General features: G+C 37.4%; 1 protein-coding gene across 1 annotated transcript in view; it reads left to right on the top strand.

The window, feature by feature from the left end:
- The window catches only part of LOC108666672, a 37,450-nt gene extending 24,270 nt beyond the window's left edge, over nucleotides 1–13,180 (top strand). The window contains exons 8-10 of the mRNA XM_047883134.1: nucleotides 3,666–3,846; nucleotides 8,711–8,747; nucleotides 11,281–13,180. Of these exons, the coding sequence (XP_047739090.1) occupies nucleotides 3,666–3,846; nucleotides 8,711–8,747; nucleotides 11,281–12,477 (1,415 nt within the window). The 3' untranslated portion in view covers nucleotides 12,478–13,180. The remainder of the gene's footprint in view (nucleotides 1–3,665; nucleotides 3,847–8,710; nucleotides 8,748–11,280) is intronic.
- The last annotated feature ends 6,188 nt before the right edge of the window (nucleotides 13,181–19,368 follow it).

The following is a 19,368-nucleotide window of genomic DNA, read 5'->3' as shown; positions in this document are numbered from 1 at the left end:
AAGACGACCTTCTCCGCGAAGGAAACTGATGGCCTTAAAAACACTCCCAAGAAAGAACACAAAGGCTTCCATATAATTCGCGAACGAATTTTTTTAGACTCATGCTGATATTGTAATCGACACTGAAAAGGTTGGATTTTTGTCCTATAATTAAGTAGCAACATTTTGATACTATATATTTATTATTATTTGATATCTTTACCTTCTTCACATTTCATACCGTGGAACAAGTGGCAGAGGCTCCGGTGAAATAAATGTGTGAACTCATATATGGCAGGTGAATGTGTGTTTTGACAGAATTATGTATTTTTGGGATGGTCCGTACGGGAAGATTGAGAGATGCCGAATTTGGCCTTCAGAAGCCCGTAACTAAAAATTCAAATCAAATGAATTAAAGTATTTTTCATTTATGATAGTCAGTTAACTCTTTCCTAATCTATAATAGGCATAAAACTTGCTCTATGAACAATTATTATTATTTTAAACTTGAAGTATTAAGTTATTCTACAGATGCCATCTGCAACATTTACCACTAGCAGACGTAATTGTCTAAAACGCGAGTTGAGAATGTCAAATTTATGGGTAACATAAACAATTTCACTCGAAACATAACAAAACACAATCGGGGGCTTCAAAGTTTTCGGTTGTCCTGAAACTTTGTTTACCAGCAGTAATGGCGGCTGCATGGCTTAATTCTTGAATTTTGACAGTTGTGTTATAGCTTGTATTTTGACTCCGCTAAGCCGGGATCATTTGCATTTCTTGCATGTAGGCCGCCAGGAGAAGTTCCACCCTTAAGAAATATCTTTACGAGAGGTACAAAGCGGAATCTCCTGAAGACGACGAGCCGAAGTTCACTTTATAGCCTAGACTTTCCTCTATGGGATCACTTGTACATACATGTACGTATATCGAGATACTCACGCTTTACTGCTGATAAGCCGTACTAAATGTTGGAGATTTGACAGGCATTCGCTGGACGAACTTCTGAGATAAGAGGCTGCAGCTCAAGAATTATGACGAGGCTGATATGTGCAATGATGATCGTGTCTGTGAGTTGCATGCGTGCGTCTCTACAAGATATCTTTTAGGGCTAATCTGGAGGCAAATTAACGGTACATGTTTATTGTTGATTATGTGACGCATTATATTTTACGCGTAGAAAAAAAATATGCACTAATGGGATATGTTGATAGGAAATACGAATAACGAAAGCTTGAGCTCCGGCCAAAATTTAAACATTTCATTTTTCGTTGCATTGAAAAGTTTTCGTTGGCATTATTTATGGTGTATACAGTGAATCAGTGATGTTATACTATATCCAGTATGCCAGTATCCTGTTGTAAAAATCCTCCAACATTTTCATTGCGGTTCAGACACAAAACTTACTTTTATATTCTTCATTAATCTGAAATATTTGTTGCTCCTATTCGTTATCCGTGATGCTGACAATCGACTTCGACTACCATCTGGAAACCCTCAAGAAGTAAAAAAATTAATCAATCGATACACAAGAAATAAATGTGACTAAAATTCAACGTGTGTTGATCTTTGTTCATGAATTATACCTGTGAATAATAATCATTCTCGAATTTTCGTGATAATTTTCGTGAGTTAATGTCAAAGGAATTTCCTGTGCCAGTTAATTTTCTGCACGTTATTTTAATAGAACCTGCGTTCCTGATGATAATGTGAGAACAACTGCAATGCTTCCCAATAGTGACGCAAGACAAAGTCTAAACGATGAAATACCGGTCTAGGAATTCAGGACTACAGCTAAATTTAATGGGTTAGTTGCGTGCTTTTATTTGTCAAGAAAATATTGCTATTGTATTGCATTAGTCTTTCAAAGATTTTTATCTCTAGGGAAATCCGATTAGCACTTGAGTTTTGTCAGAATTTTAATAAATACGTACAAGTTTCTGATTTTCTGATAAAAACTATTCCACGTGCTCAGAGGAGTCGTGAGTCAGAGAGAAAATCTCGCGTACATTCCCAGAAACCTCAAAAGAATCACTCGGGTAAATTTTACGATAAATAATCCGTGTCTAAAAATTTCTGAAGAATATTCTTTCGTTTCCAATCTATTCGACGATGAAGAGTTTTGTATCGTTTATTTACAAATCCACGTTTCCATTAGGACGGGAAATTCAGGCCAAAGAAGCTGCACGGATCTTATTACACGGAACGACGACGAGTTTAATACGAGGCCCGCTTGTCGAGGATCTTGGAAAGTCGTCGTTTTATGGTCGGTGGGGTGATTTTTTTACTTCATATTTTATTTCACAGTTTTTGTTTCCATTTTCTTCCCCGAAGCTCACGATCGACCTCGGAAGAGAGATTTTACGGGCGTGTTTTGTGGTGATGTTTCCAGCCCTAGGTTTTGGCATGGTCTGTACCGCCCACTGCTCCTTGAGATTCCGTTAACTCAACCGATTATTTCAAATCCGTGTTTCGTTTGGAGCTCTCCGACGTCAAGAGTTTGTCGTGACAATCCTCCATGAGATCTTTTATGTCTTTCACCAATCATAAACTCACCGTGATTGTCGCAAGTATTTCATGTAAGGAATTTATTCACATCGCATAACTCACCGAAGATAACCCAGAGATGTGTTGTTATGCATTGTATATTATCCCATCGTACCTGACACCGGAATCGTTGATACGAAGCGTCCGCAGAGACCGTCCTCGCTCGTTACTCGTACGTCCGTAACTGCCATTCGCAACAATTGCCCGGTGGGCCTTTGGCGTGATTCATTCCATTCCCGGAGGATGAAGACTGCAATCCACGTACATGTGTCTGTCATTATAGAGGATAAATGCAAGTCTTGTTTCCGTACCCTCCGTAACACGCGAAAATATAACTCAGTACTCACTGCAGTGAGTGACAGAAAGCGCATTTTCTCGTCGACGAAAACTTGAGGTCACGGACAGACGGACGGACAGACGGACGGACAGACGGACATGGCGAGCACAATAGTGCATTTTTTCCATAAATGAGAAAATGCGCTAAAAATGGACTGCTTTAAGTTATGCCACTTGCCATGTATTTGAAAAAATCTCAATATTTTCATTTTTTATTGAACTATTACATTATTACATATTATTACATCGACATTATTTGGGATGAAGTTAATTTATTATTATTAATGAAAAATTGAAGGAAATTATTAATGAAGATTTGAAGGAACATTTCCGAGGCTAGAATACTAAATGATGATTTATAGTGTTCAAGTTTCAGAGGCATGAATAATTGTGGAAGCTTTCACGCTCAATCTTTATCTTTAACAGTAAGTTTTGTTTAATATCTTGGCTATTGCCATTATATCATTCAATTGTACAATTCAAAATTTTATTTTTATTTTGTTGGAGTTATTACAGTCCACGTGTTGCGCCTGAAAAATACCAAGTGTTTTCTCTTTATCCGATGTTTAGATTTAGTGTCAGAAGCCTATTTTTCAATAAGAACTTAAATAATAATGATATTAATTATGAATCTAATACTTTCTTTCCCGTTGAAATTTTGATGTTCATCGCCTGAAAATCGCACTTCTCTCCCGCCCCCTGGAAATGGTTCTCTTACCAATACGGTACCTCAAATACATGACTCTTGTAATACATTCAAATTATAATCCATCTTCAACTATACCTATTCACACCGACAGTGTTCATCATCTGCTGGTCGCCGTACATCGTGTTCGACTTGCTGCAAGTGTTCGGTTACGTGCCACGAACTCCCAAGAACATGGCGCTCGCTACCTTCATCCAGTCCTTGGCTCCCCTCAACTCCGCCGCCAACCCCGTCATCTACTGCCTCTTCTCCACCCACGTGTGCCGCAACATCAGGTATAGTGAACCTTATTCAATAACTACGCTTGTTTATAATCTTTTATAATCTTTGGACTTTGACAACAGTCATTACTGCCTCTTCTCTACCCACGCGTGCCGCGTGGGTACCTCAGATTCACTGTACCTCAGGTTCAGTGAACTTTATTCCATAACTACGCTTGTTCATAATCTTTTTATAGTCTTTTACAACAGTCATTACTGCCTCTTCTCCACCCACGTGTGTCGCAACCTCAGGTACAGTGAACCTCATTCAATAACTACGCTTGTTTATAATATTTTTATAATCTTTGACAACAGTCATCTACTGCCTCTTCTCCACCCACGTGTGCCGCAACCTCAGGTATAGTATAGTAGTATAGTATAGTATAGTATAGTATAGTATAGTATAGTATCTTCGGCATTGAAGAATAGGCCTGGATAGGCCTGTCGCCGATTCTTGTACTTTTCTTGACTAGACTGGCCTTTTGATCAGATCTTTTCAACGGACGGTAGATTAAAAATCGCTTCTAGATATCAGTTGTTCCGTTGGGTACGAGGCATTTTAAGACTAAACATATGCTCATGCATGGCCTTGTCTAGTCTGTTCTTGAACGCGTTCATACTCGGAGCGTCAACAATATCTTCAGGGAGGCTGTTCCACATGTCAGTGACTCGAAGCGAGAAGAAATGTTGTCGCGTGGATAAGTTGCACCGCAGTTTTTTTAGTTTATAGTTGCGGCCTCTGGTGTTGGTTCTTGTTTCAAATTCTAGTAATCCTTCTGGGACCTTGTACAAACCATGAGGATACTTGTATACTTCAATGAGGTCACCACGCAGGCGACGACTGGGAAGCTTCATAATCTTCAATCTTTCTTCATAAGACTTGCCCTTTAATCCTGGGATTATCCTTGTTGCACGTCTTTGAACACTCTCAACTAAATTTTTGTCCTTTTCAAGTCTCGGTGACCACACAACGTTTCCAAACTCTAGGTTCGGGAGCACGACAGAGGTGAACAACAGCTTCATCATTTCTTTATCTAGGTACTCATAGGAGCGTCTGATCAGCCCAAGCAGTTTATTGGATGTATTAACTTGCGTTTCAATATGCCTATAAAATTTTAGCTCCTCGTCGACATAAACTCCAAGATCTTTTTCCACGCAAGTCTTCTGTTAATACTGTTAAAGGGCCGGCCAGGACAGTTGCTAATTCGTTGAGCAATCTAGGGTGGAGCATTCTAGTGAACCCCATTCAATATCTACGCTTGTTTATAATCTTTGACAACAGTTATTACTGCCTCTTCTCCACCCACGTGTTCTGCAACCTCGGGTGATTAATACGATGATTGCGTATTAAATGAACCTCTTTAGATACGTACGCTTGTTTATAATCTTTGATAACGGCCATTACTACCTCGTTTCTACCCTAACCCTTCAATTTAAGAATAATTCAAACCTCATTGAATATCCACGCTCACCTATTCCCTTTCATTATTTTATTATTATTATCAATTTAATAATCCCGAATCTAATGCCCCTATAATTATTTACAACTCTTTTACGATTTAGTCATGTTATCTCGATTGCTTCGAAGCTCAGTGCGGTAAATATGTAGGAGTTGTTTAAGTGTGTACTTGGGATGAAAATCTTACAGTTTTATTACCTCGACCTACATCATTTTCAGTTTTTAAACCTGGAACCCCCGTAAAGCTGAGACAGGAAAATTGGAACTGTATTTAATAAGAATTTGAACATGAATAAAAATCATCAGAAATTTAGGGTCTAATATTTTTCAAAATTAAAAACGTATGTTCGGTGTCACTTAAATAAAGTCCCTATTGCAGTATATACATTCTGGGCAACACTGTGTTAACTTGTTGGTTTATAACAACTGGCAGCCTGTCCACTCAATTGACGAAAATTTAATCGAATAAAATAATCGTATGAAATCATATAAATCGTAAAGGATATTTCTTCCTGACCTATAATTCAGAAAAAATTCCGACGTCGGTAAGTTTAATGATTTCGAATGAAATGCGCATCTCGCGAGGGACATTTTCTTTCGGGGCCACTGAATGCTTTAGCCAATAATCGATGGTCCAATAGCTTCATAATATTTCCTAGCAGAGCTCATTCCTCGAAGTGAAAATTACGTTTGAGGCAGAATGAAAATCCGAAGCGTATATCAAATCTCATGTATTGAACGAATGCGGTGTTGTGGAGCCCTAAAATTCAGGGAGAAATAATTCTGTTTATTTTGTCGTGGCAATTCTTTTCATTTTGACGGGAACATTCTATTCAGCTTAATGATGCTATTCAGTTTTTTATTCATATTAGATTAAGATTTTTACATTATTACCACATTAGATTTTTTTTATTTAATATTTTTATATTATTCAGACTATTCTTTTAATCGTTGACATACATTTCAATATCGAATATATTTATATTATAACAATGGAGATCATTTTGAGCAATGCAACGCGAAGGGACATTTTAGTTGATATGAATATTCCAGTTTATCTAAAAATTTAGTTCGACGCAAACATTCCGACGACTGAAACTGGATATCTGGCCGCTGAGTTTGCCAGTGAGCTGTAAAACTGCGTTCACCGTAAATATCTGCGGAGCACAGTCAGGATTCCACTTTGGTTGCTCAAGATCTTCGGGTAAATTCTCGGTGACGTGCAAACAGGCTGGGTGGCGACGAGGCAGCCTTTGCATTTAGATGAGAGTCAACAGAAAGGAAATGCCATGCTCCGCGGATTAACATGTTTTATCCATGGTTGAATTCAGGAACGTATCTCACTGTCAAGTGAGTTGTCGCAGCAAGTATTCATGTCTATCTTGAGCATGAAAAAATACAGTAGATCATTTCGGCAGTATTCAATACACGCCGATAAATGCCTATTTATTTCCTTCGGTGTGGTTTCAGTGTGACACTTTATTGTGTATCGATAAGTTATATGATTTACTCGCCTGTTATCTTCACGGTCTTAGAAATGAAAATGAAAGCGGAGAAGGCTTCATGCCCCCCGAGTTTATCCATTGCAATAAATTCATACCATTTGCTGTACATTCGTCGTAACTTAGAAAATTGGTATCTGGAACTCATGCTCTTCCACACCACTCGCCCAGCGTTCATACCATTGATGAATCAACTCACAACAATACTGGCATCACCAGTCGCACCATTAACCATTACGCCGTGCTCAACGTTATCTAAAATGCCAAATCACACACGCCATAATTGATAATGCAAATCATTATAATAATTATAACTGTGCGCAAGACCATACAATTCTACACTGTATTCAACACCACAAACACAACACCTCTCAATGCCCCACTCATCACAGCCCGAGCTCGCCTCAAGCAGCATTAATTCCCCAGCCCCCTCGAAATGATCCCTCCATCTAAACGTTCGAATTAATGGCTTGGAAGACGTCCGGCCAACGACGTAGCTTAGCTTCACCTCTGCCATCGCAACCCGAGCCTGCCTTCATATATTGTGTGTGTGCTCGTGCGTGCGTTGTGAACTTGTGAGCTGATATGCTGTGTGTGAACAAAAACAAATTGTGAATGTGTGATTCAACACTCTATGTGTGAGCCAATACGTGTTTTGATCGAGTGATATAATAAGTTTTGTGTGAGCACAAGACGCGTTGTGAAAATGTGAGCTAATACGCCAAGTGCATGCCTGCCCTTTGTATGCATGTGTTCTGATACGCCATGCGAACATGTACGCTTTTGAACATTGAGCTTGTTCTCAAATTAAAGGTAATTGTAAGAAGGCAGTTGAAACTACATCGAGTGAGTATTAAATTCAAGAACGAGTGAGTATTAAATTCAAACACTGAAAACTCTATTACAGTGAAAGACGAGTCAACCACTTTATTTTCCAAGTGCAAAATTATTCCGAAGCAATCTAGGCAGCAGACAGCAGTTCCTCTTTACAGTCTTCACTCAGGCACGGCAATCCAAAAGTCAGTTATTGTGATAGTGAAATAGAAACTCCGTATAAACTGACCGCCTGCTTGCGTTTTTCTCTATAACCCTGAGTAGAAAAAAAAAACAGGAAGCTTTCGAATGCTTTCTCTGCTGTGGCAGTGAGTTGATTAAATGTTCGGCATCTAAGACTGTAAACTCATTCATTGAAATTAAAGTTCGTCGCTATATTCAGAAGACAAAAGAAGGACGCAGCACAAGCAATATTGGCGAGGCGAGAGCGCAGTTGTGCTCGCCAATATCAGAATATTAAAGAACAATGTATGTTATACAGTAGCTCAATTACGTCAATGGACGGTAAAACATAGAGGCAATTTTATTCTGCAGGTTATTTGCATGGATGAACATCGTAATCTCTGGGAGGCTTTTATCGCCAATTGCATTTCGGTTACGCAAATTGACTGTAAAGTCTGGTTATACTGAGACTTAGTTTATTGTATTCATTGTGGTTATATTTTCTTGCTTTTTTATGGACGGAATATTATCAGGCTTTCCATGAAAATTTCGCGGAATGATAAGTTATAAAAATTATAGTTCCGTGCAAAGATTGCATTTGTGTAGGCGAACATTTGCTGCGTTAGTCTGAATCGGTGGAACGAATGTATTTTATTGAGAATTTTATTGTTTGTTCGGTGTAAAATTGGCATGACTACTCAAATTTTCTAAATATCTGATAAAATAATTTAAATTCAGTGTATTATATTCAATCCATAAGAGTGTGAAGAATTTTTTAGTTTGAATGACGTCTAAAAGGAATCACTAGTTATGATAATAATTTTTTTCAACATTGCATGTTCCACATTTTTATTTGATAATCTTTAAGTAAGTTGTTTATTCTTATTATAGGTTTTCTTTTAATGGCATTAATGTTCCGCAGGCAAAGGTGTTGTCCGAACAAGAAGCTACCGGCTAAAGTGAGTACTTCCATTAACTTATACTTTTACATTTATTTGCCTGTTACATAGTTATGCATATTATAATATACTGATTTTTATTCAATTTACGGAGCTACGCATCGGCGAGTGTAGTTTGAAAAAGCGTTTAAAAGTAACGTCAAGGCGTAAGATCGCCTGAAAATTCTTTACGGTAACCTCCTTGATGCGAATATTGTAGTAGGCTAATTATAAATCATAAATGATTCATTATTATTACCTTTTGGACATAACGAACACATTTAGAGTTGATTGTTCTAATTCGACGCTATGGTTAAATTTCAATATTAATTTCTTCTTTTTCCACCCGAACCAAATTTTTCAAATTAAATGGCCTATCATTTTTTGACTTGATGTTTTTCTTGTGTGGGACGAACATCCATAACGGTTCAGAAATGATGTAAAACTCTAGGAAGTCCCAGCATTAGCCAGCCCATTTTTCAAAATAACGGCCTCCTTTTCTCTATTTCTTGTAACTTCAACAGGACTTTTGAAGGAGATAAATTCCTACATCGAGTGCCATGTCTCACAACATCGGTTTCTGCTGCGGCCGATGCCAAGGAATGCATCGGCGTAGACCGCGTGGAATGTTTTTCTTGGGAAATTCTCGACCCAAATTGAGCGATTCAATGCCATTGGTGTTGCTCTTTGAGAACGAAAATTTGTTGCTTAAAAGCATCAACTGAAGGGACGAGTCTAGCAAATCCCAAATAACACGCTTGTCCATTGACGATGAAAATAGATGATTTTAATTTGTATAATATGAAGCTTGATATATTAATATTCCTGTATGCCATTATATACATTTTTTGTCAGTTATAATCATTAATATTCGTCATCAAATGGAGTGAAATAAATTTCTGCTCGTTTATTTAAATGAGCAGAATATTTAAATAATTTATTGAGCATAAATATGTTCTTCATGGCTGAATCGTTGTATTACTCAAAATACTTACATTTTGAAATGAATCAACCATGGCTTGGGGGCAACATTAAACTTCCATTTGGAAATCAAACGATTCTCGAAGCAAAACTCTTGCAATATTTAACCCAGCGTTTTGACGAAACCATTTCCTAGATCTAGAAATTTTCGACTCAAATCTACGAAGTCATTTGATCTTTCACGTAGACTTCGATTGGCATGTAGCCAGAAGATGGATCGTGACTCACCAGATTTAGTTACACTTTGAATTATTTGTTATTTTAGGCAAACCTGTGGATACAATATTTATTTCCTCGAACTCGAAGGCTTAGATGACCATTGATGATGATTTAGTTTCCTCGTTATAGGGTTTAATATGAATGCAATGTGTGGCCGTTCATACAACTAAAGGCCTATTGATTAAGGGTATAATAAAATTCACAGTCAGTAGTGCATGCAAATCTTCGTGAAGTTTGAGTTTGACATAAGTATTGAGCGTAAAGTAATAAGCGACCATAGCAGCATGAGATTTATTGCGACCGTTCAGCATGAGATTTATTGCATTGTTCGCGCCTTATTCGGCATATATTTACGCTGAAGCTCACACAGACAGTGAAGGCAGCGCTGAAGGCATATAGTTTAGCCGCGTAATTAATTGGTGTCTGTGAAGGCCATCGAAGCCGCAAGTAATGATGCTCGAAATTGATAAATGGAGCGCCTCTAAAATCTCTTCCGGATCCTGCGCCGAGACTTGGTTTGGGTCGGTCCTTTGCTTGTAGCCATCTTTGTTGCTTGAAGCTGAAATGATCTTAGCCATCAGCTAAAGACATCGACATCTTAGCCTTCATTTAAAGACATCTTATCCTTTAGATAAAGGCATCTTTTCCCTCAGCTAAAGGCATTTATCCTTCGGGTAAAGAGGTTTCATCCCTCAGCTAAAGGGATCTCATGAAATCTTATCCCTCAACAAAAAACATCTTATCCATTAGCTAAAGGCTTCTTATCCCTCAGCCAAAGGCATTTTAGCCCTCAGCTAAATATGTCACATTCCTCAGCTAAAGGCATCTCGGCCCTCAGCTAACGAAATCTTATCCCTCAGTTAAAAACATCTTAGCGCAAAGCTCAAGGTTTAGTTATTTTTTACTCATGTCTTCTTTGCCTACCGCGCAAGTTGTTCGCTGCCACGGCTGGAGACGGACTAGAGGAAAATATTTTAATTTCGGGAACTATAGAAAAGTTTCTGTTTCAGGGCCTGATGGTCAAGCGTGAATAAACGTGTAACAAAAGTTACCATTGAGCTGAATTTGACCAATATTTGCTGGGTTTATTCAGGCCCGCGAAATTTGAACAGCAATAGCTTCTTGAGAGTTATTAAAATATTTGGCACCACAGAGATTTAGTTTTTAACTTACAACGAACAGAAAACGGCTACAATGAGTAATTTCATGCTTGACAGAAAGAATATTTTATATTTAATTTAATAAAAAAAATTAATGCGTAATTTTATGATGAACAGAACACCGCTTCCATTCATAATTTAATGCCTAACAGAAACTCTATTTAATTTGTATTTGTTAATTTTGTAACCAACAGAAAACAGCGCTGAGCGGACTGGCAGGGGCAGCGGTGATGCCTCTGGTGCGAGTGCCAGCGAGGACGCTAGCGCCTCAGGTTCCGGACCTTCAAACAAACCTGGAAACTAAAACTGACAGTAAAAATAAAAATCAAGGGCAACAACCAGCCAGTGTCATGTCCAACAAATCTCCAGAAGACATAGGTTCCGAGATAATAACTACGCAAAATTATATCAAAAATAATAAACCTCATGACCTTCCGAAAGCTAAAGACGTCGTCGAACTTGTCCTGGTAAACGAGAAACAGAAGCAACTACCCACCAACTTTTTGTTCAACCAAACTCTTGATGGCATCTCACAGCACGAAAATAATTTTCTGAATATGGCCTTCAATCAGCGAACCCTGGCGGAGTTTCCAGCAGCTCCGGAGAATCGACTTAATATGAGGTCTGTAGGAATGGAAAACATGGAATGCATGGAACGTAAGATAAAATCTCGAGAAGATTTGCATGAAAGAAATAATGAATTGTCTTTATGGACAAAAGTGTGTGATGCAGCTCAGGTGCAAACTGTTATTGTGTCGCCAAGTCAGCAAAATTTCCCACCTTTGCTGAAAAATAGACTAAGCTTTCAGGGATTGGCATCTCTGGAACCTCATGGCGCTCTCAAAAAGAGATCGTCTGAAGGAATCCTAAATTCATGTAAAGATTCTTCCGTTCATGTTCAGAAAAATCCTTTGCCTGAGAATCATGAAACATCAAATTCCACGACGACCAAAAATGGTTGTAAAAAAGTTTCTCTGAATCTTACCATCAACAATGTGCTCGATGACTTTGTTACGAAAAATTCCTTACCACCGATCTTGAGGAAAAAGGAACCGATACATGATCGAGGTCCACCAGATCGTAGATCTGTACAGTACTTGTTGGGCAGTAGATCATCGCATCACTTACGATCGTCGCGACGATCTCTCCACATGGACACCAATGTTCCCTCTGATCAACTCAGCGCCGATGTCACGCAGAAACCGCAGAATGTCAGCGCATCTCGTCGCAAAAGTTCTGGATGCTCAACGCTGGCATCCACCAGGAATGTCAGTAATAAAATCGGATCGGATTCAAACCTTGAGCTTCCTTTGCGCTATTCGGTATTGTGTCGATTTTCTAAATCGACTTCGAATCCTTGTATTTCTCAATCCAAGCTTAGTCATCTATAAAACATAAAGATTTATGATAATTATTACCACAACATGATTGTTGTCTGATTATTATAATGACAGCAATGGTTTGGGCAAATCTCATGCACTGTTAACATTAACCAATATAAAAGTAGGGTTTTAGTTGCAACGTAAAGCGGAAATCAATTAAAGTTAAATAAGTTTAGCATCTGCGTCTTCCGTAAGAGTTACAATAAATTGTATTAACTTAACTTTAAAAATTTGAGAAATATATTATATGTTATAAACGTCCATGTTGAGAATTACGTCGCTATATCCGTCCTGTTTTGATAATAACGTTAAACTAAAAATATCAGTCGATGAGATTTTCCTTCAATTAAAAACTAATGATAAAGGAGCTCCATCTTCCAGGTAGAAAAACGTTTGGAGTTCAAATAAAAGTTTTGTTCGTATATAAAAAAAATTGTATGAGGAATCCAACCTATTAACGATTACTTAATGAAGTAGCAAATATTATTTCGGCTTGAATTATTATTTCGGCTTATTTGAAGTAGCAACAATAATTTAATGTTCAAGCTAGTCGCGAGCATCTAGTGCGTTAATTAATTTTATTATTGATAAACGTACTTAACTATAAGTGTTTCGTATGATGAATAGGCTTAATAAGTAAATTCACTTAGAGAATGTGTTCAATACCGTAATTGTAACGTAATTTTACATGTATATTTAGAATAGCACTGGACTCATAACACTATATTTTCATTTATCCCAGATTTGTTAGAAGTTAGTGTTGACTCGTCTGACCTTCTTTAAAGTTATTTATTAGGCTCAAATTCTTTACATTTTTCGGTGACAAGATGAGAAAAAGAATGAAATAAAAAATGCAGGTTGAGGCCTTCAATTGATTATAGAATATTTAAATGAATAAACACTTCAAGAAAATAACTCAATTTCGTGTTATAGGTGATGAAAAACATTTTCTGTGATCTTTCAGCTCGTCAGCAGACATATAAACTTTACCCGTCTTTACCCGTATGTATCAAATATCTGATCAATGATCACATAGCTCAAAACCATCATCTGTTGTAGCTCTTGCATCGACTTGAAATATTTAGACCATCTGCAAAGTCCGACACGTTTTGCAGCATGAAATAGAGCTGTAAAGACGTCATTAATGTACGACTAGGATCACCTGACAATTTAGTTTAGTTCCTTCGTTTCACTAGCAAATCCCGATTAAAGGAACAATTTGCTTGCATTTACAAAATATCGCATAACTTTGAAACTCGACGAACTTCTACGAGATTAGCTAGAACAGAAATTGTCTAAAAACCTCAATTGTATTATTAAATAAATGATATCCAATAAACTAATAAGCTCGAAAATTATTAAGTGGATCGTGACATCCTGTGTTCATAATTATCTTTGTATTCTTAATTGTTCACGAAAAGATTCAGTTCGCATGGGGTACAGTTGTAGGTAAATCAAATATAATTGTATTTCGTTTCTCATACCGGGAAACACAATTGATTATTTCTCGAAAGATCGATGAAAGGACAATAAAGTCACTAAAGTCAAAAAGTCCCAGTCACAATAATTGCTTGAAGAAATGGTAGTAAGTTGGGAACGCTATTGGGAAAATGTATCATAAAAAGTCAATCGTGATAAGTAATGGAAGTGAAAGTAGATCTCTGTAGGAGAAATACCCTCTCTTATATACTAATTACGGGAACTAATATAAACACAATACGGTCATTTATTTGGAAAATGATCATTTTTTAACGGTTTTTTAAATAAGTAATGGAACTACAGGGGATTCCTGTAACAGAAGCGTTCCTTTATGTGATCGATGCAAGAAAAGCGTTCACTTTCGCAGCAAACATGCAATGTACAGCAATGTTTCAGAGGTAAGTCTCAGGCATAATGGCTCGCTCAAGACGCTCGCACACTTATAAGACAAGCTTAATATATGACGGTTAAGAGCTCGTCAAAAATTCATTACAGGTCCAAAAAGTACGCTCGTGTTGGAGAGGAATGCCTGCTCGGGAATAAAACTTACGTTGCCTGATGAGATGATGCCAGCAGGCGACGTTGTGCTTGTATGGCCGGCAGTCTTTTATGAGACAAGCATAACATTCCCGTCATGTTGGCAATGGCGTCGGATAATAAGATGGGTTCAAGTAAAACATTGGATAATGCTCAGAGAGGAGCGAGAAATTGAGATATAGAAGGATTCTTGCAAAGCAACGATAAGCTTTGATGATCGATTACATGATTTACAGCAAAAATGTGCATAAATGCCAATATTACCATTCACATTTAGATTATTATTGAAATTATAAATAATACGATTATTGCTTAGAAGCATAATTATACTAAATTATATGAATATCATTATATTTTACAATTCAATGTTCGATTAAATCGGAACGTGTAAGTTAGTTCAACGCACATAAGTTTGTTGAGACTGTCCACTGAGGAAGATGAGTTGAAATCAAACGATGATGTGAGCATAATGGTAAGTATAACCCTCGCAAAGTTTGTTGACGTTGGTCAGCGAGGCTTGGAGATCAGTTCGAAGTCATCTGATAGCAAGACTTTGATGGACAAAGTTTGATATAAGACGACCGGAAGACCAACCGAAAAATGGGAGACGCTGCGCGAATGCTGTTCGAGCGACGCTCAAATGACGGATAAGCTCGAAGCACAGATCGTCTGCTATTTTCTCCGAATTCTTATTTTTTATTCGTGAAATGAATACGTATTTCTGATAGCTCTGTATGATTCATATTCATGATCAATTTAATACTGTCATCACATCAAAATTAGATCGTTTTAGCAGATTAGTGTTGGATTTAATAGTGATTATCCAACCTGTGTTGCATAATCACTGATTTATGAGGATGTCATTCACTATACCAAATAGGATTATTAATTTTAAAATAATATGTGCAAATCAATGAGAAACCTATTTTCAAAAAAATCAACGAAGGACTCAAATCATAATGTCAAATCATAACCATATATATAGTTCAAAAATCGTTGTCGGTTTACACGTAATTTGACGTAATTTGAAGAATAAAATATTATACATGGTAGGGGGTTCTTTCTGATATTGCTAAGGCAAATCAATAATTACTTCTATTTAGTAGGTGCATTCTTGAAATGGTAGAGCAGAAAAATTAGTTAAATTATAATAATTTATGTGTATGTTTATAAGACTTGCAAGAACTTACTTTAACTTAAAGGAAGTATAAAGAAACTTCACGGGAGTATAACGAAGACAATATATATGAACATAAATGGCAACTCTCAAAATGAGAACGAAATCGAGTCTGTGGCCAAGCCAACAAAGATGGTCACATGATACAAGCTTCAGTTATAGTTGGGAATTCGAAAAGTTCTGATACGCTAAAACTTACCAAAAACTTTGAGAGTATTTCATGAATAATCCATGCTTGTGTTTTCCTATGTATGAAGGAACGTCTGTCACGTATACAGGATACACACATGTATACTGTTCCTCTGTCTGTCATGTATACTGAATAAAATTGAAGGAGAGAAACCGATTCACATATGTGCATTCCACATTTAAGTAAACTTATCTAAATCTTATCTTAAGTAAACTTATCCAAAATCTAATACTTTAAAGTAGACATTTGGGACTGGATTATAATTTCAATTCGTCAAATAAGGCCTCATACTTTTACTAAAATTCATTACTTCTTAACTTCTAATTCGTTTACTTTTTTTTATTTGGTTCTTTCTGCTTTTTTTCTTGAGTGAATTCCAAACATTTAATGTCATATTTCAGAGGGAAAATCGCCACAAGCTTTCAAAGAGTTTCCTCATAAAGCTCATCAGAAACAAGTTCGTGCCATTAACGCCCACAGAAGCGATTTAGAAAGCGCAAAAAATCTATGAGAATATTTCGATAATACGGTGTATAAAAATGTGATCGGAACGCCAAACGTTTTAGACTGAGTGCAGTTGACGTTAATTGGATCGGAAGCTTGAAAAAAATACTTGTCATAAACATATAACTTCTGGGAAAATTAAAGGTTAATTTCGCGAAACGTCGATAAATTAATTTTCTTCAACGTTACAGTTAAACCCATTGCGTAAAAAATTTTCAATTTGTTTGGATCAGATTGGAAGGAAAATATTTTTTTCAGGCCATATTTCGTTCAAGTTATTAAGCTTGGGAGTCATGCAGTGTCGTTATGGAAACGAGTTTTACGGGGCGATTGCTTGACGGAAACGACATTTGTGGCAGAAGACAAGCTTGACATGACCGACCATATTTTTGCTAACGTACGACTTGCTTCAGGAACTTGAAAACATTTACTGAACTAAAAAAGTTTATCAACTAAACATCTGCGAAGGCTATAAACTATTTTTGAACGAAACTCGGTATATTTTCTTTGCATCCCAGCAGGCAAATGATGCCGAATGAATATTTAATTGAAGTTGATTCATCGTCCAACTTCTGGAGAGAAAGTTTCCTCGATTTGTAAACAATAGTTCTCTAAAATTTTTTAGTTGCATCTGCTTCTATCATCATTTGCGAAACAAAAAAAATTAAAACGTCCGTGTTGAACGTGATTGAACAATGCACCACTTAACCAAAATGTTTTACAGTTATAAATGATGTAGATATATACTTTAAACTATTTTTTAATCTGGTTTCGATTCTGATACGATGTGTATAATATGTTTCGATGAAATATGTCGCTCTCACGAGAATGTGTCATCATGAAAGCGACTCATGCCTCTGACGAGGATGAATATCAGCACAAAGGCTGCTCGTGTCTCTGACGAGGATGTATCAGCACGAAAGCTGTTAGTGTCTCTGACGAGGATGTATCAGCACGAAGGCTGCTCGTGTCTCTGACAAGGCTGTATATCAGCACGAAGGCTGCTCGTGTCTCTGACAAGGCTGTATATCAGCATGAAGGCTGCACATGATGGGCCATGCATTAGAATTGTCTCACTTTGTCTGTGGTTTAATGAAGACGAATGCATAAAGGCCAAATGTATTTTAGGCGGTGCAAACAAATTACTACGCGATGAAAACATTCGAATTCAAGTCGATGAAGTAAATCTACTTCTTAAGTTGCACTACTTTTTTCATTATAAGCATTAGAATTCCATGTTGAATTTAATAAGTGATTTCTTGGTTTGTGTTTTCCTCAGTATTCTGCTACAGAAGGTTTCTTCGGGTCGTGGTTTCCGGAGCAGGCTTGTAAATATCGCCGCTTCTGGGCTTGAGTGACATCGTTTGGCTTTCTCGGCTCCCCAGAATTTATGTGTTTCGCGAAAAAGTTAATTAACGGAGACTGTAGGACCTACCGAGTCTTGCACAGTATTGGTATAAAGGAACTGTCTCAAGAAGCCGGTGTAGCTACAGAACATTACCGTCAACTGGGGTGACTTCGGCCACCAGGGATGACTTCGAAGTCACCCCAGTTGACGGTACTGCAATCGTGTGGAAGGGTTAATTTTTCGAATGGAATATTGTTAGCTGAATTAAATGTATTGAACGCGTCATTTTAATAGCCAAATAATACCTAAAAAATTTTTTAACCCACTGCTTCACCTGAACATGAAATTTGTTCACTGAATAACTACCACTTAGTTCTTCAGTGCTTGTTTTTAATGGTGCCATGTATCGAAAAATTCCAAAAATATTCAATTCTCTTTATTCAATCTTTGTATTTATTTGAAAATATTCAATTCTCATTCAAAAATATTCAACTCTCTTGTAATAATATTCAATTATCATTCGAAAATATTCAATTCTCATTCGAAAATATTTAATTCGACATATAAAAACTAACATACAGATACGAACTAACTTACGACATTGGATACGCTTATTGTTGCTGGATTTCAATGTCATGAGGCGCATGAACGCATAAACTGCATCAGAAATAGAGCGCACGGAGAGGCTCGTCACAAGTTTGTGTCTCCGGCAAATTTCCGCTCAGTTGCCGGCGCTGGTGCGGGATTCGCTGCTGGGAGACGCTGCTGTTAAATGTCGTGGAAGTCACGACGGGGAGAGCTGGGCTGCATGTGGTGGCTGCTGCTATACTGCTGCGCTTACTGGTTTGTTATTTGAAGTGGCTATTTGTCTGCTACTTGATATGGCTACTGGTTTGTTATTTGACGTGGCTACTGGTTTGATACTTGGTATGGCTACTGGTTTGATACTTGGTATGGCTACTGGCCTGCTACGTGATATGGCTACTGGCCTGCTACTTGATATGGCTACTGGCCTGCTACTTGATATGGCTACTGGACTGATACTTGATATGGCTACTGGACTGCTACTGGGGCATAAGTAACAGATTTGCTACTTGTCATGGCTGCTTGACTGCTCATTCCTAAGACCACTTAATTAAGTTCTTCTTACTGTGGCTATTTTATACTCACCTATCTTATCTGTTAATACTGCTTGTCATGACAACTTAAAGCTACTTGCTATGGCTACTGTGCTCCATTTTGCTATCACTACTATAGAATCTTAATTGTTCTGGCGAATGGCCACAACTTGCAATGGCTAATCTCGTTCAAATTATATCAGGATAATAATAATAATAATAATAAGGCTACCAGACCAATAATTTTTAACAGATATTCCGCAGTTCCTTCGTTAACCAATTCGCTTGCTACCTGCTATGGCTGTTTGACTCGTAATTTTTACGGCAATATGAATTCTCCTTACAATTTTTGCTTGAATTATGCTTTCTATTACTATTTTACTGCACCTTACTACGAATATATGACTTCTATTTGTCATAACTGCTAGTCTGCTGATAGTTACGACAATTTAACTGCTATTTGCCATGGCCGTTTCAAAGCTAATTTCAGAAACTGCTAAGTTACACTAATTGCTGTAAATACCTAACTGCTACGGACCAGTGATGC

This window comes from Hyalella azteca, unplaced genomic scaffold (assembly GCF_000764305.2).
Source record: "Hyalella azteca isolate HAZT.00-mixed unplaced genomic scaffold, Hazt_2.0.2 contig12078, whole genome shotgun sequence".
NCBI classification, from domain to species: domain Eukaryota; kingdom Metazoa; phylum Arthropoda; class Malacostraca; order Amphipoda; family Hyalellidae; genus Hyalella; species Hyalella azteca.
This window is presented reverse-complemented; position numbering and strand designations above follow the sequence as displayed.